Source organism: Myotis daubentonii, chromosome 1 (genome assembly GCF_963259705.1).
Source record: "Myotis daubentonii chromosome 1, mMyoDau2.1, whole genome shotgun sequence".
In the NCBI taxonomy this organism is placed as follows: Eukaryota; Metazoa; Chordata; class Mammalia; order Chiroptera; family Vespertilionidae; genus Myotis; species Myotis daubentonii.
In genome coordinates this window covers 105507331-105531533 of record NC_081840.1, presented here as the reverse complement: position 1 = coordinate 105531533, position 24203 = coordinate 105507331, and the positions used below count along the sequence as shown (strand labels likewise).

Genomic DNA, 24203 nt, shown 5'->3' with positions numbered 1-24203 from the left:
AAAACAAAGCAAGAAATGATAGGAAGGAAATGAGGAGGGAGGAAGGAAAAGGGAAGTTACAATTCAATATACCATGGCCCTACTGATATGCTCTCTGAGCAAAGACTTGAAAGAAGGCAAGGAGGTACCATATGCATATCTGGGAAAGAGGATTCCAGGCAGGTGTCAAGTGCCAAAGTCGTGAGGTAGCTATCTGTCTGGGTGCCATAGTGGCTGGAACAGAATGACCAGAAGGAGTAGTGGTGACAGCTGAGTTGAGATGAAAATGAGGCCTGATCCTGCTGGGGCCCTATGGAGCATGTCAGGGCTTTCTTTGTGGCTTCCTTTGAGCAAGATGGGGAACCACTGGAGATTTTAAGCCAGAGGAGTTTACAGAGTAAGAAAAATAATGGCTCAGGACAAAGCCCTGGGCCTCTTTCTCCTGTCACCTCTGAGTCACAATTGATTATGTTAAGGATGAACATCTGACTCCAAAGGAACTAAGCCAATCACTGATGGATCAAATCAAAATTAATTCCCTCTCCAAAATCTGAACTAAATATAAGAGACAAAATTAGCCAGTGTTGGGACTTAAATGAAAAAGTGATGCAGAGTCAAGGTTAGGACGGTTACTTCTGTTAGTATAGGCAGCTAGTTAGTTATTAACAAAGGAAGACAGCATATAAAGTCAGACATTAAGCCAGATTAACTAGGAAGAAGTACCTTCACAGTCACTCCAGGCATCTGAGTGTACAGGAAAGATTGACTTTCCAATTTATCCAAGGAACAATAGGCTGTCCCACAGCTGAGACATGCGCAGCACAAGCCAGATGAGAAGGCAAAACTATGAGGTATTCGCAGTAGGAGCCAAAATAGTGACCATAAAGGGAGGAGTCTAGCCTGGAAAAATCTGAGAAAAAGAATAGGTAGGGTAAGGGAACAAAACCCCAGAAAATCCAGGAAAGAGATTGGATAGTTTGAAAGAAATCCTGCTCTCTCCCCAGTCCAAAGAAAAATAATCAAAGCTTAACAAAGACATAGGGGGCGCTCTCTCTCCATTCAGCCTCAAAGGCCTGGGTGTAGCAACCAGAGTGGCAGGCCAAAGCACAGCATGGAAAGTGAACCAGAGAGGAATGAGACTAAGCTAGACTACTGAAGCTTTGGATGCCAACTCTAGGGTAATGGCACAGCATCTCTGGACCACAACCCTCCTCCCGGGCTCAGTGGGGACAAGTGTGGGCCTGCGGCTCCAGAGGATGGACATCTGCCGCAATTTGGAGCTGAGCCACCTGGTCATGGATGAGTCAGTGTGGCATCCTCTTCTGTTAGTATAGGCAGCTAGTATCTATGTCCTGTGTGCCCCTCCAGTAAATCTTGTCACTGCACCTCAAACCCTCCTAAAAGCATGTATCCTTAAAATGCATTTCCCATGATACCATGGAAGAATCCTATTTCTTCCAGCAACACTTTCCTAGTTCAAACAACCAGAAGTCAAACTGAAAATTAATGCTGAAGACCAGCAGGAAGGAGTAGAGGCATGATGAGGCAGACCCTGAAGAGCAGGGAAGGAGAGAAGAACCTGCTGATCTCATTATACAGCCTGAGGTACTTCCATTCTAGAGGACAAGAGATCTATGGGACCCAGGACTTTCCAATAAACCTCCAGCCTTGGCCTCTTTGTGTAGGTTTCTTATCCTCATAGTAATTAAAATCCCTGGGTTCTGCAGGCAGTGAACTATATTTTAGTCCCAACTACTACATGGCTTTAAGGATAAACCAGCTAAAGTAACTCCTGAGAGAAAGGGGCAGAAGGGCAATTGGATTCTATGGCCTTTCACCCAACTCTGGCTTCCCACAAAGTGCCATTATAACTCAGCAAGGTGCAATTGTATGACCTCACCTTCATTTTTAATTTCCTCACGTCAGTATCAACAGGAAAGCTTTTAGCATATCCTATAAGGCTAAATGAATGTATTTAGTGAAATTAAGTTATTGTTACTCTTTTACTCATTTATTTTTAAAAAATGTATTTTATTGATATTTTACAGAGAGGAAGGGAGATAGTTAGAAACATCGATGAGAGAGAAACATCGATCAGCTGCCTCCTGCACATCTCCCACTGGGGATGTGCCCCAACCAAGGTACATGCCCTTGACCGGAACCGAACCTGGGACCTTTCAGTCCCCAGGCCGACGCTCTATCCAATGAGCCAAACCGGTTTAGGCTATTGTTACTCTTTTAAAATGAAGTTAATTAAGCTGTGAAATATTTGCTTTGGGTTTAGTAGGTGCTGGGTGTTTGAAGGTCTTGGAAGCTCTCTTACCACAGGCAGGTTCCAATCTTGTTTCTTTGTGGGAAACAGGGCCAAGGTTAACTGCTGTCCTTCCCACCCTTTCCCCCACCATTTCCTCCTGGGCAGCATGCCAAGATGTCAAGAGAATAAAGGAGAAAAGCAGAGATTAGTGCATCTCTGTCAACTTATATAGGAAATGTTCTGCTGATTCTAAGTCTAGCGGGCATAAGAAAAGGAAAGCATTATCACACAGGGTCTGGTTCAGAGCATGCATCTCTCTGCTTACAGGCAGGCAGGCTGACTCTCTGCCAATGCAAGTGAGAGCAATTAACTTGAAACACAGGCAGACAGGGCAGGGGCCCAATAGAAAACAAAGGCAGGGATAGATATGGCAGTTTGAGCAAGCCTAATCACAGAAACCAACCATGCTGAAATAATAGAATGTTTTTAGACACAGAGCAGGAGGCATAGGAAGCCAAGGGAGGGCCTGCAGCAACAAGGTGTACTGACGCACAGGAACAAAGAAAAGAGAAAGTTCAGGTCCACTGCTGGGCAAGAACAATGAGGGAGTCAATCAAGTGGCCACACAGGTAGATATAGAGCAGGCTTGTAGCAAATATATACCCCTACAGTACAAGGCTTCAGAGGCAGCCCATTATGGGGCCTTCCTCCCAGTGACGGAAGTCTGACTGCTTGTAATAAATTTTCCACACTTTTGCTTAAATTTTCTGGTTCCTGGAGCTTATTCTTCAGTGTGGTGAGACACAACACCAGGGGGAAAAAACCTCCTCTCACCATTCAGGTTATCACAAGCAGCAGCCACCAGAGAGTTAGTCTGCAGTGCTGTACCCACCATGTAGAATCCCACAACTGCTCATCCTTAGGTTGTAACCAACAAGACCCGCTAATCTCCTGCTAAGCTACCAGTTTATCTAATAGAATGGGTGAAGACTTCAGTAGTTAACAAATGACTGACAAGTATGCACCAGTCCTATAGAACTCCAAAGGCATGAGTTAACTGATTGAAGACGAAAACGCACTTCAGATATTCTCTCAACATCTTTGCAAAAACTGGGGAAGCTTCAGGGATGAAAAATCTTACCTTCATGCTAATAAATCTAAGCAATGAGGCACTATCAGGTCAGTAAGGTCTAATTTTCTTAAGAATTAAAGGTAAAAAAATCCCCACCAAATGCCACCAGCAGTAGCTTAAAAATAAATCATTTCTTCATGGTATGAATCTTAGTACTAATCTCATCCATGGTTTCATCCCATTTTCTTCTTTTCTCTTCATTGCAATTTCTCTACATAAAAATTTCAACCCTGTTGTGTTTTTTAAGAACATGAAAACCTCTAAGATAACAAAGCTGAGCAATAAATTTTCTTCTCAATTGTGACGTAAGAGCCTAAATCATCCAAATTGCCTAGTAATGAATGCCTGTTTTAGCCATTAGGAGGAGGTTCAAGGAGAGTAGAAATTAACAAAGACATGAATTAATGAATGAATAAATGAACAGGTTTACTGTTTCATTAGCAGTAGAGCACAGAGCTCTCAGTGTGACAGAGACACAAAGGGTCCTCAAATGGCCTGTAAACTTTCTATTTAACAATCACCTCTTCTAAGAAGCTCCAGGGAATGCCTTTCTGTCCCCTCTAGGACAACTCATTATCTGATTTGCTCACAATGTAAAAGGTCAGTGACAATGGGTTCCATTGTCAAATCTATTTCCCAAATGATATTTCACCTAAATAGTCCCTAAAGCTATAAAAATCTAAGTAATAGTAAAGATTTTTATCTCTTGTTTGAGCCTGAAAGTGCAGATTATCTCTAAATTGTCTTTGAATATCATTATTTACACAAAACAGAAAAGAGAAGGTAGCAATATACACTCCTTCCTATATAGGTATTTATGTTGGATGTATGTGTTTATCCTATGACTGTCATTAAAACTTTAGTAGACATCAACAACAGGAAACCTGGACATTCATAGGGAGGGGGAAGCCTTGTCTTACTTACCTGCATTTAAGGTTTCAACATTTATTGGTTTTGAATGTGATTGTACAACTGACTTTCAAGGGGACTGTGGAATAGACTTTACACCTTCTTTTAGGAGCTCCCTACTCTAATGCCAAAGGAGAAACTACAGTGTCCTTAGGATACCTGGTAAGAGTCCCTATGCACCACTTCACTCAAGTACCGGATGGGTGGTCTCCTGAGGGCACTCACCAGAGTGACAATGGCACATTCAGCCGTCAGTTGAGCAGCACTGAACAGTGTCCGAACAAACCGGTAAATCTGCTTCTGCTCTGGGTTGTGTTTGTCATAATCTGGTGGCACTTCAGATTTCTGGGGAAAAAAATATTTTCAGATGCCAGGCCACCCAATAAGAGCAAATGAGAAATAATTAAACAATATCATGAAACACGAGGAGGAGGAGATTACCGAAAGAGGATGAAGGTTTTCATCAAAAATATCTAAGAGCATCCTTCCATCTGGGTCTCTGGTGGGGAAAATTAATAGAAAATGGAGTTTACTTTCTGCAAGAATGAGTGTCCTTCAAAATAAAACAAAATATATTTTGATTCGACTGTTATTTCAAGAAAGAGAAGGCAGTGAATAATAATTTGTTTTACTTGGGTATAGTATTAGATAATTTTTGAACAGTCCATGAAATAAAGGTTATAAATTAACTTGTGTGAGAATTCAAATTTTTATTTTCTGAGTTTTCAAATGAACCAAATCTAAATTTAACATCTTGTGTTTTTTTTAAAATTTATCTTTATTGTTGAAATTATAAATGTCATCCCTTTTTCCCCCATTGACTCCCTCCATCCCGCCCCCACTAACATCTTGTTTCTTGAGCAAAGGCTGACAGATCTGCTTAAACTAGTAGTATGTTGTGGTTGACAAAAAGTCCAAAGGTAAAATGAACATTCAATGTATCCTAAAGATTAATCTGAAGAGTTTAACAACATGCAAAATTAACATTTCATTAAGAGTTTCACAATTTTGTACTGAAAAAATGAGGTGATGCATAGAAAAGCTCAACTCAATAACCTATAAACCTATAAAAAAAAAAAAATGGCTGGTTGCTCCATGTAAAGTGACGGCTTTCACTCTAAGCACAGTGCCTCAGGCAGCTGTCCTGCAGGGACTATTCATACCTCACCATAGACAGCTCTGCTTTTCATCTGTTGAATTTTGCCTAAAAACTTTTCTTTACAAACCATATTTGGAAACCACTGCTTTTGGTAACAACATATCATTTCCATAGTCTGTGCTTCCAATGTCAATTAGGGTTGTGAATAGAAGACTCCAGACCAGTCCCTAACACACAACCATGGTGGTAAACACTACAGTTTCTGCTCTATGAATTTACTGTCTACACAAAAATAAAAGAGGAAGAAAGATCTCAACAGAACAACTCAATGTGCATTATCGATTGATTGTTTTTAAAGCTTTGGGCATTCATACCTGTGCTTATTTTCACTAGCCTGCAGGAACACAGGTAGCAAAGATTTAGATCAAGAGTGGGGAACTTCCAGCCCTCAGGCCTCGGCCCTGGAAATCCTTTGGTCTGGCCCTGCCAAGGCATTAGGGGTGAGTTAATTAAATGTTTGACCAAATATAGCAGGCTAATTTTTAAGTTGGTAATTTTGTATGGTCCGGGAATGATGTTATAAATATCCAAATGGCGCTTGGCAGAAAAAAGGTTCCCCACCTCTGATTTAGATAAACGCCAGTAAAGACAGGTTCAGCCAGGTAGGACCTGATAGTGGAGTCTGAAAACATAAAGATGGCTCCTTCTGGTGCATGTGGTGACACTTCCTTTTATAAGAACCCCAGCTATGAGAAATTAACCCATGCCTCACCTCACTAACTGCCTCTGCAAGATTACTCAAGGTGCTATGTGAGAGACAAAGCCTGGCCCAATACCCCTCTTCTTTGGGCTGTTCAGTCCTATTCAATTTTTCTGATGGGTAAGGCCCTTCAGCACTCTCAAGAAACATTCACCAGAAGTAATTTTAAAAATGAAAATGTAGGTTCAAAATATAAATGAAGATTAAGAATTTAAGCTAAAATGACTCCTCCGTGAAATAGATTTTTCTTTTACCTCCATCAAAAGTTACGTGTCTCAGCTGATTAGCACCATAATGGATCTATCACCAGCTCCAGAGGTGTGGCCAGTATGATTTATCAAGGAGAAAGTCTGCAGTTGGTCAATGCTACCTCATCCCAAGAAGGTACAATCTGTATGTCAATCATGCTTGTTTACAAATGCTCACTTTTTCAGTTGGACTTTCTCACTTCCATTCACTTACTTTTGGCCCAGCTCATCACCATTGGGCAAGTAAAGTACATGATTAAAAGTCTCGGTGGCCGGGACCGGTTTGGCTCCGTGGATAGAGCGTCGGCCTGAGGACTGAAAGGTCTCAGGTTTGATTCCGGTCAAGGGCATGTACTTTGGTTGCGGGCACATCCCCAGTGGGGGGTGTGCAGGAGGCGGCTGATCAATGTTTCTAACTCTCTCTATCTCTCTCCTTTTCTCTCTGTAAAAAATCAATAGAATATATTAAAAATAAATAAATAAAATAAATAAATAAAAGTCTCGGTGGTATGTTGCCTGAGTTCAATTTCCCCATTCCCCAATTTACCAATTGTGTAATCTTAGGCAAATTATTTTACCTTGTTGTACCTCAGTTTCTCTATCTGTAAAATGGAGATAACATTGAGACACAAAATGGTGAGTTTGGACTCTCATTGTGGGGTTCTTGTCCTACGAAGTTTGAAGAATAAAATTCGCAGACTAAAAGATGTTAAGCGAAAGTGTGTAAGTTTATTTTAAGTGTACACAAACTCCCCCTGGGGAAGGATCCCCAAATGGGGAAAAATGCTCTCTCTAAGATGGGAAAAAATCTAATCCTCTCAGTCTCTGTGTCTGGGTTTATAAATGCTGTGAGCTCTTTGTCTGTTCATTCCACTTTCTAATTGGACCCTTCCTTAATTCATATTCCCTCGTGCTTTTCTAATTGGCTACTTTCCTGCATGGTATCAGTTTCAAAGTTTTAAAGCTCACTCGTTGCCCTCCCCCCCTCCCCTGTTCTTGTTCCTCTTATCTTGTAACATTCCTCCATTCTCTGTGAATGTAAGATAAGCAATCTGGCAGCTTGGAGCTGTCTCAACCCGTTATGTATGTCTTCCTCTCTCATGGACCCCACTTCCCTAACATTGCCTTGCCTGTCCCTAAAATTCCTTTCAATATCACTATCACCTCATGAAGTTATTATAAAAGCTAAATGAGCCTGACCAGTGTGACTCAGTGGTTGAGCATCAACCTATGAACCAGGAGGTCGTGGTTTGATTCCTGGTCAGGGCACATGCCCGGGTTGCAGGCTTGATCTCCAATAGGGGAATGTGCAAGAGGCGGCCGATCGATGATTCTCTCTCATCATTAATGTTTCTCTCTCTCCAATAAAAAAACAAAACAAACAAAAACACACACACACACACACACAAAACCCTAAATGTAAAGAGCTGCCGGGGTGGCCAGAGTAAGCACTTATAAAGTTGCTCTTAGTATCAGCTATGACTATAAATTAACTTTGGTATCTATAACAGTCTAAGAACTGAGAAATCACTTAGAGATACTAATGCAAAACTGGTTGGCTTGGAAACACAGCTGAGTTCCATGAGTGGTATTACACTGTTATCTAAGACTTAAATGTTTAAAAAGTTTGAAAGACTATCAGAGAAATAAGCAGCAAGACAAAACCTACACTTTCATTGATATGTTATTCTGGTCAAGGTTTTGTTTTTTTGTTGTTTTTTTTAAATATATTTTATTGATTTTTTACAGAGAGGAAGGGAGAGAGATACAGAGTTAGAAACATCGATGAGAGAGGAACATCGATCAGCTGCCTCCTGCACATCTCCTACTGGGGATGTGCCCGCAACCCAGGTACATGCCCCTGACCGGAATCGAACCTGGGACCTTTCAGTCCGCAAGCCGACGCTCTATCCACTGAGCCAAACCGGTTACGGCTATTCTGGTCAAGGTTTAAAGGTCCAGTAGTATACATTTTATAAATTTTTAAATCCAAAATTCTCAAGCACCATAAAGAACCATGAATCATAATTACAATACAGGAAAATGTAACTACAGAGAATACCTTTCCAGGTGTTTACCTCCAGATATTTGTATTTTTCCATATGACTGTTCAGAAGAAGCTCTGTCATCTAACTTCCACTTCATTGACTTATCACAACTCTCCCATGCCCTTTTTGTAAAACACACTGAAGGCAGTGTGGTGCCCACCCACTGAGATCCATTCCAACTATGAGGTGGCCATGCTTGTTCCCAGAAATGGGTCACATCAGTGTTTTTAAAACAAACAACAAAAACAGGCCAAAATGGAGTCACTTTTGCTAAGCTATGTCACCAAACCAACACTTAATAACTAATCTAACTGCAGATTCAGGAGTGGAATTTTAAGCCAATCAGTTTGGAATTTCCTATCAGCACTACGGAGGTAATCTCCCTTCCCTAAGGAAAGGTATCCTTGCCTGAAATAATCCACTCTTTTAACTTCTTAGTCCCACCCTCTTTCTGCCTATAAAAACTTTCTATTTTGCCCTGGCCACTGTGGCTCAGTTGATTGAGAGTTATCTTATACACCGAAAGGTGGTGGGTTCGAGTCCTGATTAGGGCACATACCCAGGTTTCCAGTTCAATCCCTGACAGGAGGCAACCCACCCATGTTTCTTTCTCACATTGAAGTCTATCTCTCCCTTCCTCTAAAATCAATACAAAAACCCCCCACAAACATACTTTCCATTTTGTATAACCCTTGAAACTCCCTTTTACTGCTGGGTGGAATGCTGCCCAATTCATGAATCACTTAATAAAGCCAGTTAAGCTTCAAATATACTGGGTTGAATTTTTTTAAGGAAGGGAAAGAGAAAGAAAAATATGGATGTGAGAGGGATACATCAATTGGTTGCCTCCCTTACCTGTCCCAACCTGGGTGGAACCTGTAACCTAAGTATATGACCTGACTGGGATTTGAACCTGAGACCTTCTGGTGCACAGGATGCTGCTCCAACCTGAGCCACACTGGTCAGGGCATTACTGGGTTGAATTTCATTCTTTCACACAAGTTGTTTTTTATTAGATTCATATAACATATGTAAATGTCACTTAATAAGACTGCAATGAGAGTGGCTTTGTTCTTATGAAAATGAAGAAGGGTGCTTTGGAAAAGACACAATAAGAAGCCATCTCTAAAAAAAAATTCATTGTGTGGTCAAAACCTGAAAGATTCTATGCTCAGATTGTTCTGCATATGTCTTATGTTCTGTTGATATTGATTTTAAAAAAAACAAAACACTGTGGAAAAGGATAAATTACAGGTGTGGCTTACAAAAGAAAGTCATTTTGGTATTCTAATCAATGCCCCAGCTCAAAACTAAAGTCTTGATGCTACATTAAAAAATTGGCAAATGGCCCAGCTGGCATGGCTCAGTGGTTAAGTGTCCACCCAGGAACCAAGAAGTCAGGGTTTGATTCCAGGTCAATCCCCAGTGCGGGGTGTGCAGGAGGCAGCCATCAATGATACTCTATCATCATTGATGTTTCTATCTCTCTCTCCCTCTCCCTCTCCCTCTCCTTTCCTCTCTCTGAAATAAAAAAAAAAACCATTAAAATTTTTTTAAAATGGAAAATGAATGTACTTTTACATGTTTAGTGTTCAAATAAAATGTTAATGATATATTGTTCAATGATTTTTCTCTGATTCCCTATTAAATTAACTGAACAATCTTCATACTCATGTCAGAGAGGTTTCTAAACCATTAATGTAATTTATGTCTAAATTCAACCCAAAATTTCTTCTACTAAATTAAAATACTAAACATTATTTTTCATGTTAATGTAGCATACAGTAAATTTTTTAAATAATAGCTTATAAAAGATAGAATGTTTAAACAAATTATTCAGGAAATAAAGAGTAAAGAGGAGGCTAAATATTATCAAGAAGCTTTGCTTTGTTTTGCTAACTTCAAACACAGACACCCATCTGATTTTTTTTTAATTGAAAGCAATTCAGCACTTACCTGAGTTTTGGTAAATTATACTAATTTTAGAAATCTATGAAAATTGAAGGCCAAAGCAACAAGAAAATAATAGGAAAAGAACAAAAAACATAAAATGTAATGTTTTTAGCACAAAATTAATCATCCACATACCTGTTTTTGATGTGATAATATATTGCGAGAGCTACACTGTAAAATAAAATGCAGTTCAATGTTTCATAAGCATACTCAAGATGTTATGTATTATCTGACATCAGTCTGATATTTAAATTTAAGTAAAAGTCAAACAATCCATCTGAACAGGCCCATTTAAGTAAGAATGCTGATTTAAAAAATGGTCTCTTTAAAATAAATCAATCTGGTACTCATTCCTAGAAATTATTAAATCTTTTTCAGAAATACCAAAATTTCAGTGATATTTAAAAATTTCTCTTACTACCTGAAATCGTAAGCTTTCCTCACTTGTAAAATACAAGCACTACGTACAAATACAGGTGGTACAAATTAAACACCTTTAGAAATCTCCAAATCAGTACCTACTATTTTAGAAAAGTAGTGGTTTCTTTGTAACTACCAGAAAAATGTGACTATCACTCACAGGGGTTTGATATTTTTTCCCTTAAATCAACAACCTCAAGGCAATCGGTCTACTTATTCACTCACTTGCTGAAATGGTACTGCAACTCCTATTTGTTATACAATCTTCAAATTTTATTTTACATTTTAAAAGATCTTAATTTAATGAAGACATTCCCCTTTCTGATTATAAAATGCATTATATCCATAAGATGAAAATTTTAGAAAACACAGAAAGTATAAGTAAAAATAATCCTTTTGCCCAAAGATGACTATTAGCTTGAGATACATAGATTCTATACATTATATATAATAGGTTTGTGTTCTATTTTTATTCTCACTAACATTTTCCTTACAATTAAAATAGTCTTTAAAAACATGATTTTAAATGGTTATGTTCTATCATATAGTTGTTGAATAATTTATTAACCACCGCCCTCCTAGTGAACATTTGTTTCTAATACTTTGCAATTATATTTAACAGCATAATAAAAAGTCTCAAAGATAAATATGTGTGCAACCTGTGTACATTATTTCCATAAAAGAACATCTTGTAATTGCCAATTACTCAGTCTAAAGTCATTAATAATTGTAGGGCTCCCCACATACACTGCCAAATATCTTTGCAAAAAAACTATACCAGTAGACTTCCCCACCAGTGTCTGTTTTACCTCACCCTTGCTAACATTCACCTTATATGTTTTGACAGAATGTTCTCTAACAGGGTAGGTTAAAAAATGGTGTACCTGTTTTCAATTTGAGTTTCTTTCATAACCTATCAAGTTGGTAGGCTTATTCATATCAACTGGCCAATTTTTAAAATTTCCTCTTTTGTAAACTGACTAGCTCCTTTCACTATTTTTGTTTGTTTGCTCCTACCACTATTTTCTTTTTAACTCTAAAATTTACTGAAGAGGCCAAAATTCATTTTTTAAGCTGCCAAGAACAGAGGTAACTAGTCTTATCAGATTGCGTTCTGGGTCTCAGAGCACAGAAACTGCCATCCAAGGCACCCTCTTAAGAAACTTAGGCATGCATGCTGGATTCCACTAGCTCAGAGATTTACCAATAACTTAACATGACAATAGCCAATTCTCACTGTATCACAAGAAAATGTATATCCCTCCAAATTTCTCCCCAATTCAAATAATTTCAGCTAACTGTTAAAAGTATTCAGGGGCAGCCCTAACCAGTTTGGCTCAGTGGATAGAGCATCGGCCTGGGGACTGAAAGGTTCCAGGTTCGATTCCGGTCAAGGGCATGTACCTTGGTTGCGGGCACAGCCCCAGTGGGGGGTGTGCAGGAGGCAGCTGATCGATGTTTCTAACTCTCTATCCCTCTCCCTTCTTCTCTGTAAAAAATCAATACATATTTTTTTTAAAAAGAAGTATTCAGGAGCAAATAGTAATATATTCTCTTTCTCCTAATATTTTGAAAAGAATCTAAGCTTATGAAAGAATTGTAATTGAAGTAAAAAGACTTCAGAATTTTTAAAAATAATAATATAGCTTTCAAAGTGCTTTCACATACATGAAAAAATACATGTTACTGATTCTATTTTATAAATGAGAAAATTTGGGCTCAGACAACAGATGCCAGGATTTCTGGATTGTATAATAGTTTTGTGCCCTTTCATTCTACCACAATGCACCTGGAAAAAAGAAAATTACTGTTTTTTTTCATGCTGTAGTGATTGCTCTTCTAATCTAATGTTAAGATTTCAGCTGAAAGCTTCATAGGATTGGGCTTGAAGTGATTAGTCACTTTGATTGAAGAAAAAATGGTTCTTGTTTCCCCTGGGAGGGAGTGAAACTATCACTAAACTGGAAATCAAAGCAACCTGGGTTCAAATCTGGCTCCTTCATTTATTATAGTTCATTCATCTCTCAGAGCCTTCATTTCCTCATTTATAAAATTAGGACAATTCAACCTACATCACAGAATTGTTATTATAACAAATGGAATATATAAAAGCATTATCTCAAATATAAAGTTCTAAAACTAAAGTTATTATTATTGTGATTCCCCTATCAATATTTCCATCTCAAGAGGTCTACTGGCTTCTGTAGATTGAGTGAAAATCTTCAGGGACCCAAACCTCCAGAGCCAAAAACAAGATAGGACATTATTGTGGCCTCAGACTTCCGAGAAAAATAGAGCCACTCTGAAGGACAATTTCCACTCCGGGGTCATATCCTAAAAAGCGAGAAAATCAAGCTGAGAATGCATGTACAGTCCACCTCCCTGTGGCAGTTACGCTGGTTAACTTGAAAGAAAGTGATTGCTGGGATCAAAAGGCAGACAGCTGAAAACTTAATTTCAGGTGTCAGGCTCCACTCCAAATGTCTAGCTTTGGAGGCCTAGTCAGTTCTGCCACATCCTCAGAAAGTGGTGAGGTTTCACTGAAGATGGGCAGGGACCAAACCAAAAGTATATTTGGATCAAAGGTTTTACTTAAATGCTTTTGCCACAAAACTAGGAAGAAAGAAATGCTATTTTCTTGACCAAGAAAACAGAATAGATTGTAATAATTGGCACTGTACTTGTCTTACTTCTTACCTAGAACTAAATCAGCAAAGCATGTGAGGATCCTAAGACCTTTGAAAATCAAGAGGTGCTGAGTCACAGAGATAAAGACAGGTGGGTAAGTAGTGCTCTCTGATGCTCAAAGGCCCAGGGCCATGTACTATTGGCCAGCTGTATAAATGTGCCCCAACACCTTTTCCTTGATCAACACCCCTTTGTTCCTTATAGGATTTGGCGGAGGGGTTGGTTGGTGAACACTAAATTCAGATCATAGCCATTGGTATTTAGGCGAAAGATAGGAAAACCAAATTCTCCAACAAGAAATCATGCCTATGGCCAGGCTGGTGTGGCTCAGTTGGTTGAGTGCCATCCCATGCACCAAGAGATGGTGGGTTCGATTCCTGGTCGGGGCACATGCCTGGGTTTTAGGGCTTGATCCCTGGTGGCGGTCATGCAGGAGACAGCCGATCAATGCTTTTCTCTCTCTCTCCCTCTCCCTTCCCTCTCTCTAAAATCAATTTTAAAAAATATTAAAGGAAAAAAAAGAGAAAGAAATCACGCCTATGAAAAAAAATGAACACAGAGAGAGGGCCCAAACTTTTTATATTTAGGCTTTTCTTTCACTGTTAGAATAGCACCCAACCTTCCCCCCACTTAGTAACCTAAAATTTGTAAATATGTTTCCTCATTTTGGCATTTCACCAATTTACAGAAGCATTTTCTTTTAAAAATAAAAATATAAATTGGTTGTTTAGAACTCAGAGAATTTTCTCAAAAAAAACCCCAAAAGAATACTTGGTTTTCAAGAAGCAAGTTCAGCCCACAAATGCTCACCATGTCCATAATAAAGTTGAATTACTATTGTATTAATGAGTGTGTAATCAATTTTAATGACTAGGGGGAGGGAGCCAAGACAGGAGTAGGATAAGTTTTAGGCAAAATTTTAGAAGATGAGAGCATTCAGAATTAGCATCTTCCCTACCCCCTTATTTTTCAGGGCTCCCAGGTCCAACATGTACATTTTTTAAACAGGGCACTTTTTAAAACAACTAAACTACTGACTAAAGGAATATGAAATTTGGGTGGTGCAGAGAAAATGTCTTTTGGATCAGGGAAGCCATAGTATCCACGCTGCTTTGTCTCAAGTCAGCCTTCTTAACTGGTCTAGCTTTTCAGCTTCTTTTCCCTCCATGTATTAACCTACAGTTTATTTAAAACATTTTATTTAAAACTTTCAAGGGAACTTTAGGGAGGGGAAAGAAGCTGTCCACTTATATCAGGGGTCCGTAACCTTGGCTGCCTATTAGAATCTCCTAGAGCCGTGGTCAGCAAACTGTGACTCGTGAGCCACATGTGGCTCTTTGGCCCCTTGAGTGTGGCTCTTCCTAAGCCTTAAGAGTAGCCTAATTAAGTTAATAACAATGTACCTACCTATATATAGTTTAAGTTTAAAAAATTTGGCTCTCAAAAGAAATTTCAATCGTCGTACTGTTGATATTTGGCTCTGTTGACTAATGAGTTTGCCGACCACTGTCCTGGAGGGGCTAAAAATCCATACACTGGATCTGTGGGGTGAGACATCAAATGTCAGTGTGTTTTTAAGCTCCCAGGTGGCTCCCAGGCACAGCCAGAGCTGATTCCACTGATTTAAAGGATGCATAGCTGTAACTTCGGTGATTGCACCTCTCAGACTTGACACTAAAGTATCAAATTGTCATCCAGTTTCCCTGCCCACTCCTAAGTGGGAGTCCATGTTACAACCAATGGTGATTTTAAGTCATCCAAGGATGAACCATTGAGCAACTGATTCAGATCCATTTGTAAATCCCAAGAGCTCACACTGGCCCTAAAGGGGAGGCATGTTCCGCTCCACTCTGCCTTGCTCTCCCCATGAAGATGATTCCAGGATTAAAGGAAGTTAGTGGCTTTCGCTCTGGGCTCCAGAGCTTGAGCAGATGCCAACAGCCACATAGTGCATGGATGTTCAGGGCTTTCCACTACTCTCCACAACTGCTAATCATTTACTCTAGGAAATGCTATACTTCCCATTTCCCGGCAGTAAATCTAGGCCAGTCATGGGCAAACTACGGCCCGCGGGTCGGATCCGGCCCGTTTGAAATGAATAAAAAAAAAAAAAAAAAAAAAGACCGTACCCTTTTATGTAATGATGTTTACTTTGAATTTATATTAGTTCACACAAACACTCCATCCATGCTTTTGTTCCAGCCCTCCGGTCCAGTTTAAGAACCCATTGTGGCCCTCAAGTCAAAAAGTTTGCCCACCCCTGGTCTAGGCTCAGGGCAGGAAGTGGCTCAGCCAGCGGCATGTGCACACCTCTTCCCATCTGTAGTAACTGCCTGTTTGGGTTTATGCCCACTGGTTGGTTTATGCCCACTCTTCACTTACCACGCCCTTAACACCAAGGTATTGAGGGAAGAAGCCTCATTTCCATTTAGATCCTAGAAATACCAACCCCACAACAGAGAAGGCAGCCTCTCTCCAAGTGGTCAAACTTCTACCTTCCTCCTGGAGTGAACCCTGTCCACAGAAGACCATGACAGTCCCCACTGCTTGATTGAGGCTGTGACTAATTGTCACATGTGGTAACATTCAGAACAGGCCTTCTAAGCCAGAAAATCTGGCCCACTGAGATAGAATACTTCCTAATAGCAATGTAAACACTTACCTCAAACACTACTATGCACTGTTGTTAAATGTGTATTTTCTTAAATATAGAGGTAAAATACCCCAGATTTTTCACAGATGAGCTGAAGACCACAGACCCTGGCACATCAGGTTCTCTGTGATCTGTTATCAAAATGCTAGTGGGAACATTACAGGAAAAACCAGTGTTCCTTCCTTCTTACCTCCCATTTTAAAACATAAAAACTGAAGCCCAACATGGGAAGGATTTTATGTCAAGACTCCCCTTCCTCCCTTAAACCCCACTTGAAAATAAGATCCCCCAAAGAAGGGTCTTATCCAAACCCTCACCCCTTGGTGACAGAGCCGAGGTCAGACCTCACATCTCGATTGTGGGCAAGGACACTTTCAATTATGTCAGGCCGGCTTTCTACTGTAGCCCCAAGTCTTAAAGTGGAATCTCATTTTATTTTGAAGGTAAAATATTAGCAGAGTCATGCAAGGATAGCCTTAATAAAAAGTGGGAAGGTAGAAAGTATGCACAAAAATAAAAAATATGCTTTAATTTATATTTAAAATAATTTCAAAATTTGGTCTCTTTACCTAACTGGTAATATTAACAAATATTTTGAACACCCCACATTTTAACTACCAAAATCACATTTTAAAAAGATTTCCCATAGTCAATGGCCTCCCCCTGACAGATCCCACAACCAATCAGTTAGGAATAGAAAAAGCATTCATTTAAGCAAAAATCTGTATACCCACCATTTAATTGTATACTTGAGGTTTGGTTGACTGACTGTGCTATCGTCTAGGAAAATAGTGGAGCAGGAGCTGTATTTCCTTGCTATTTGTCCTGGAGGATGCTGGAAAACAATAGCAACAAGACAGTAACAATTAAACAGGGCTCAAAATTCTTCCAAAGATCATCATCCCCTTAAACTTCAGATCACAAAGGAAAAATGTCTTAGCAAGAAATGTGAACACTACCCAGCAAGAACAATATAAAAACACTTTCTTCTTACGACGAAATTCCTTGTTCTTCCACATATAAAAGTCACCACTCATAGTTCCAAACGCCCTTTACTGGAAGAACAGTACTCTTGCTATCAAGCATCAGAGTGCAGAGTCCATAAAAATCAGCTGCCCTGGAGCCTGTGTGAAACAAGCAGACTGCTAATTACACTAACAAAAGCTCCCAATTAAGGGAATGTCCTGGTTTTATGCACCAAAACTCCACTGTACTCTATTCTTGGGGTACAGAGTATTTGGGGGCAATGGAAAATGCAGCCAACATTAATTTAGAATCTCCTGGTTAATCTACTTGAATTTTAAGAGGTGATGTTTAAAAAAAAAAGTATTCCTATGTTAAAGCAAAGTTATCTTTTAAAGGGAAGATTATCTGATACTTTGCAAAAGAGTATCAATGGATGATCTTCACATAGTGTGTCTGTGCACTATGTAAGAAAAGGCGCAAAGAAGGCTTGTAAATTGAAGTTACAACTTGGATGTCAATTTTCATCCCTATTAAATTGATCACAACATTCTCACTAAGACACTATTAAGGCACTAAAAATTCTCTTTCTTTTTTTAAGCTCTTATAATAACCACATTGAAATCATGTAAGACACACTAAAATATCAAAAGCTATTAATAGCTATTAAAATGGGAAGCAAGTTTTTAAAAAGTTCTTATGAAATTTTCCCTACTAGTGTAAAATCTACTACAAGCAAAACCTCAACAGATAAGTTTAACACAATACAGTGGGGCCTTGATTTACGAGAGTCCCGACTAACGAGTTTTTCGAGATACGCGCCGTCTCTCGGCCGATGTTTTGCTTTGAGTTGCGAGCTAAAATTCCGGTTACGAGCCAGCTTCAGATACCTCACTGCTAGTTGGCGCAGCCAACGTCACAGTGAACGCCACATCAGCCCAGCATCACGTGTCTCACTCGTTCACTTTTTGATTTGACATACGAGTAATTTGAGTTACGAGCTCTGTCACGGAATGAATTAAACTCGTAAGTCAAGGCCCCACTGTAATTCAGTAATTAACAGATATTAATGAATTTTTGGAGATACAGGATAACTTTGGGAATAATCCCAAAAAAGCAGCAAAAGGACAATAATAATTCACTTCTATTATTGTATGGTTTCAACTATTCTGATTTCTTCACTATTAAAATGTGAACAGAGTCAAGGAGAGGAGCTGAGTGATGCACTCTAGTGAGCACACTCTACAACCCTTCACATTCTAAGACACTACCATCCTGAGTTGCAGGGCAGGAACAACCCTGGGCACATAGTACCTAAGGTTCAGAAGATTAACCTGAAATCAGCCCCATTGAGGGGCTGGCCAGTCCTAGCCTGGGATTGCCCAGATGTTAGCCTGAGCCTCCCAGTACTAAGGGTTGGTGTGCCAAAGCCCTCACTTTGCCAGAGTATGCCAACTCAACTTTTAAACTCTTATTTCTAAATTGAATAAAAATCATAAGTATTAAGTTATAAAAGATTTTTATTTTCAGGGTATGTCATCACTCTAAAACATCATCTGGGCTTTACTCATTTGTTGAATGTCAGAACTACAAGATTCATAGAACGTAAACCTCTTGATCTGAAATCTACATCACTAAAAAAAAAAAAAAAATAGTGTTCTGAATACTTTACGTGTATTCATTTACAACTCACAAACCCCTAGGAAGGTAAGTAGAACTCCCATTTAAGAGTCAAGAGTCCAGAGAAATGAAGTAATGTTCCCAAGATCAAATCTAAGACACCAGAGCTCAAAAGGCATACTTGTGTGACACCAAATCCATACCTTTCTACCTATAGTTCTTCACTTATGCCATGTTCTCCCAGATCTTTTCATACAATACCCCAAAGGTCCTTTACCTTCTCTGACCCCAACTCAACCTAGAACCTTGTCGACAGCCCTTGCTTGGGACTCCTTCCTGCCATCTGGGCCGAGGGTCCTTCCAGGTGCTCTTAGGCTTTTGTGACTTCTGCAGCACTGACCAACCTCTGCTGCCATTTCCAGCTCACTCGTCTCTGTTCTCTAGGATCTAGACTCCAAGTCTCTTGGAGGTAAACTGGATAAATTTCTTGAATCAGCAAACACAAAGCAGCTTCATCCAGGGACCAGAGAGCCTTTTTTGGCCCAAACCACAGCCATCACACAGGAAGCTTGCCTCCATGGGCTAGCTGGTCCTCGACTGGTCATGACAGCACAGCCTCAGCAGAAAGGAGCATGCCATGTCAAAGCTGGCAAACAGGAGCTCATAGCAAGGGCCCATGCCACTGGTCAGTGAAATGCTGACATGTTTAAGACACACCTCAGTGGAGCAATGGTTGGCTCTCTGTGACCCTGCAAAGAATTAGCTAACATGGACGAGACATTTCAAGACAAGATGGGCTAGAACATGGGTTGGAGTCAGAAAGCCTAGAGTTCCGAATGTAGCTCTGCCACTGATTAGCTATGTGAACTTGGGCAAGTTCCTTAAGTAGGATGATCACATGCTCTGGCTTGCTGGAGCAATCCTAGTTTGCCCGTGTTGCCCTGAAGTAAACAATATCAGCACTCCCTTTCACACTCATTAGTGTCCTGATTTGGACAACAAGTTATAAGGTTGCCTTGTGCTTTACCTCCTGCAGATTCAGTACCTTCCATCTGTAAAATATGGAGAGCAAAGGCTACCCCTCATTGTGGTGCTGTAAGGACTGCATGGGATAACAAGTGGTGTGCTGAGCACAGAACCATGCTCAATAAGTATGAAGTCACTTCTAACACTTAGTTTCTACACTTTAACTTCTCATTTACAATGGTTGAGTAAAGTTGTCCTACCACTTCTTAGGGTTCATTAGGATCAAATAAAAATAAAGCATTAAAAAATGAGGTAATATTACTAGAGGAAAATAAGTTTTAAATGTTTGTAAAAAAAAAATATTACATTAATAAAATCTCCAAAAATGAATGCTGCATAATTAAAAAAAAATTTATTCAGAGGAGAGCAAATCATGACCCTGATTAAAGACATAACTGTGTGTGCACAGATTGAAATCTGCACCAGTTTCCCTTTATTAATATTAACTGAGGGCTTGATGTGCACAGAACATGCATGGGGCAGAGGCAGAAGTGAAAAAGAGGTGGCAGTGCCTTAACCGGTTTGGCTTAGTGGATAGAGAGTCAGCCTGCGGACTAAAGGGTCCCAGGTTCTATTCCGGACAAGGGCATGTACCTTGGTTGCGGGCACATCCCCAGTGGCGGGTGTGCAGGAGGCAGCTGATCCATGTTTCTCTCTCATCGATGTTCCTAACTCTCTATCCCTCTCCCTTCTTCTCTGTAAAAAAATCAGTAAACTATATTAAAAAAAAAAAAAAAGAGGTGGCAGTGCCCAATGCTACCTACCACCTGCTACCTCCCGTACATTGCGGTACACAGTCTCAGTAAACCATGAGGCACGTGGGGGTATTTTCCTCATTTTACAAAGAAGGAAACATCTAAAAAGTTACACAGCTAATAAGGAGTGGACACAAGGAACATTCTGTGAAATTCCCCTGTGCAATCCCAGAGCACTCATAGTGGGGAAGGACATACATGTAGATGACACCAGGGCTAAGAGAAAGGAAAGCTGCATCATATCCTTTCAACACCACCATGAGCTCAGAGACACAAAGATAAAAAGGACAAAGTAGCCGAAACCGGTTTGGCTCAGTGGATAGAGAGTCGGCCTGTGGACTGAAAGGTCCCAGGTTCGATTCCGGTCAAGGGCATGTACCTGGGTTGCGGGCACATCCCCAGTGGTAGATGTGCAGGAGGCAGCTGATCGATGTTTCTCTCTCATCGATGTTTCTAACTCTCTATCTCTCTTCTCTTCCTCTCTGTAAAAAATCAATAAAATATATTTTAAAAAAAAAAGGACAAAGTAAATAAAAGAAAAACTCCTCTTTGACTGCAAAGTGTTAACAAACTAATATTTCACAGAAAGAAAAAGGAAGACAAAATAGCTTTTAGCAGGTTCCATTTTTTACAGGAGGAAAGAAGAAAGGGCAGGAAAAGCAAATAGCCATGGAATTAACAACAGAAGTGAACAAAATCATTACTCTATGAAAATAGAAAAATAAACCAACATCGGGTCTCAAAGACAAACACTAGGAAATGACAATTTTGAGGTAAAATTTTACTCTGTTGTGTCATGCATGCTGTCATCCTACCTAATAAAAGAGAAACATTGTAATTAGCGTACATCCGCTACCCTTGCCATTGGCTAATCAGGGCGATATGCAAATTAACTGCCAGCCAAGATGGCGGCCGGCAGCCAGGCAGCTTGAAGCGAACATGAGGCTTGCTTGCTTCAGTGACGGAGGACTCCAACATTCCCCACCTGCCGCTGCCGGCCTCTGAGCTTGCAGTTTGAAACATTGTTACAAATATAGAAGCTAAACAAAACCCCAGAAACCTGCTTTCAGCCAGCCGGGATCTCAGAGCTGGAGTTAAAACAGTGTTTCGATTATAGAACCCAAACAAACCAGATACCTGCTTTCAGCAGCCAAGGCCTAAGATCTGGAGCCAAGTCTCAGAGCTAAAGCTGGCCCAGAATAAAAAAAGAAAAAAGAAAAAAGGAGCGGTTGGGAGCTTCAGTCACCCGACAGCCTGAAAACAGCCCTCAGCCCCTCACCCAGACTGGCCAGGCACCCCAGTGGGGACCCCCACCCGAAAGGGGGTGTGACCAGCTGCAAACAGCCATCATCCCCTCACCCAGGCTGTCCAGGTACCCCAGTGGGGACCCCCACCCTGATCCAGGACACCCTTCAGGGCAAACCAGCCGGCCCCCACCCGTGCACCAGGCCTCTATCCTATATAGTAAGAGGGTAATATGCCTCCCACCACCGGGATCAGTGGAGCCGCAAGGCCTCTCGGCACCGGGATCAGTGTGACAGGGGGCAGTGCCCAAACCCCCTGATCGCCCTGGGGCTCTGTGTGTGACAGGGGGCGGGGCCACAACCTCCCTATCGGCCCTGCTCTGTTCGTGACAGGGGAAGGCGCCCCAACCCCCTGATCAGCCCTGCTCTGTGCCTGATAGGGGGGAGCTCCCCAACCCTGATTGGCCCTGCGGCTGTGTGTGTGACAGGGTGTGGTGCCCCAACTCCCCCATCGGCTCTACTCTGTGAGTGACAGGGGGGAGCTCCTCCTCCTCTATCGGCCCTACTCTGTGAGTGACAGGGCGGAGCTCCTCAACCCCCTGATCCTCCCTGCTCTGTGTGTGACAGGGGGCAGTGCCCCAACTCCCCTATCGGCCCTACTCTGTGAGTGACAGGGGGGAGCTCCTCAACCCCCTGATCGGCCCTGCTCTGTGCATGACAGGGGGGAGCTCCCAAACCCCCTGATCGACCCTGCTCTGTGTGTGACAGGGTAAGGAGCCCCAACCCCCCTTATGGGCCCTGCTCTGTGAGTGACAAGGGCAGCGCCCCAACCCCCTGATTGGCCCTGCTCTGTGAGTGACAGGGGGCAGCGCCCCAACCCCCTGATTGGCCCTGCTCTGTGCGTGACAGTGGGTGGCGCCGCAACCTCCCCATCGACCCTGCCTTGAGTGTGACAGGGGGCGGTGCCCCAACTCCCCAATCAGCCCTGCTCTGAGCCCGACCAGGGGCTGCACCTAGGGATTGGGCCTGCCCTCTGCCACCCGGGAGCAGGCCTAAGCCAGCAGGTTGTTATGTCCCAAGGGTGCCCAGACTGCGAGAGGGCACAGGCCAGGCTGAGGGACTTCCCCCCCCCCCCCGCAGTGAACAAATTTTTGTGCACTGGGCCTCTAGTATATATATATAAAAAGCCAGCGACCAGAACTCCATGATGACTAGGTCGACCTGTCGCTATGATGCCCACTGTGACCAGCAAACCGGCCCGATCAGGGGGTAGGGCCAGTCAGCCAACCTCCCATGGCACCTCGGCCCCCTGCTCCCCCGGCCAGCTCCGCCCCTGATCGGCCTCTCCCACCCCAATCAAGGGCAGGGCAGCCGGCCAACCCCGCCCCCAGCACTTACCCTCTGCGGCCGGCCCTGCCTGATGGCCCCCACACCCAAGTAGGGGGCGGGGCTGGCCGGCCAACCTCCTGCAGCCCCTCTGCCCAGCCGGCCCCACCCCAAAGGGCCCCCACCACCCAATCGGCCAGTAGCTCCTCTCTCTAGCCGCCCTGCTCCTGATTTCTGCCCCCTACCACAGTAGGGGGTGGGGCTGGCCAGCCCACTGCCCACAGCCCCTCCCCAGGGCTGGTGCCACCCCCAAACAGCCCCCAGCACCCCAATTGGCCCACGGCCCCTTCCCCCAGCCAGCTCCGCCCCTGATCAGCCCCCCCACACCAATTGGGGGTGGGGCTGGCCGGCCAACCTCCCACAGCCCCTCCCCTGGACACTGACCCCCAATTGGCCCCCCCTATCCCATTCAGGGGCGGGGCCCATCAGCCAATGGCCCTCGGCCCCTCCCCAGTCGGCCAGCAGATGTATTCCATGCTGCAGTTTTGGGGGTAGGGTGAGATGGGAAATGAACTTATTCCAGAATGCTGGGGGTAAGGTAGGGCAGATGTTTATCTAAGTATAAGTCTGAAAATTTTTAATTTACAGAAAGGCTCAAATATGAGTTAGACTGGACCCAGAATGTAAAAAACCCCTCAAGTTTCTTTCCTACTGTTAGCACTCTCTCTTCTACATAATTAGTAGTCACAGAAATACAAATATGTCAAATATTTGCACAATGCAAATGTTTAAGGGTCTTAACCATATCCCATCTCCATTGCTATTCATAACTATCCTTTGAGATGGGGAAGCAAGTGGTATTGTACTCTTTGCAGGTGATATAATTAAAGCACTTTACCAGGTGACAGTAAGTTGGCATCAACAGCAAAGAAGTATCAGAAGAATAATTCAGGCCACTCAACTCCTAATGTGTTATTGCTACACTACACTGTTCTTCAGCAATATCCATTCGAAATTCCCTATGAATGTAGTTATATTGGTCAAAAATTTACTGGTTCTAGAAGGTTATTTCTTTCCTTAGGAAAAGTTTAAAATTTTTAACAGAAGTTAAAAAAAAAAGAGTTGT

General features: G+C 41.8%; 1 protein-coding gene across 2 annotated transcripts in view; it reads right to left on the bottom strand.

The window, feature by feature from the left end:
• The window catches only part of CCNY (cyclin Y), a 210033-nt gene that overhangs the window by 57470 nt on the left and 128360 nt on the right, over nt 1–24203 (bottom strand). For both annotated transcript variants that reach the window (XM_059656147.1, XM_059656144.1), the window contains 4 exons: nt 16878–16978; nt 10518–10553; nt 4716–4773; nt 4500–4619 (listed from right to left, as the gene is read on the bottom strand). In XM_059656147.1, the coding sequence (XP_059512130.1) occupies nt 4500–4619; nt 4716–4773; nt 10518–10553; nt 16878–16978 (315 nt within the window). The remainder of the gene's footprint in view (nt 1–4499; nt 4620–4715; nt 4774–10517; nt 10554–16877; nt 16979–24203) is intronic.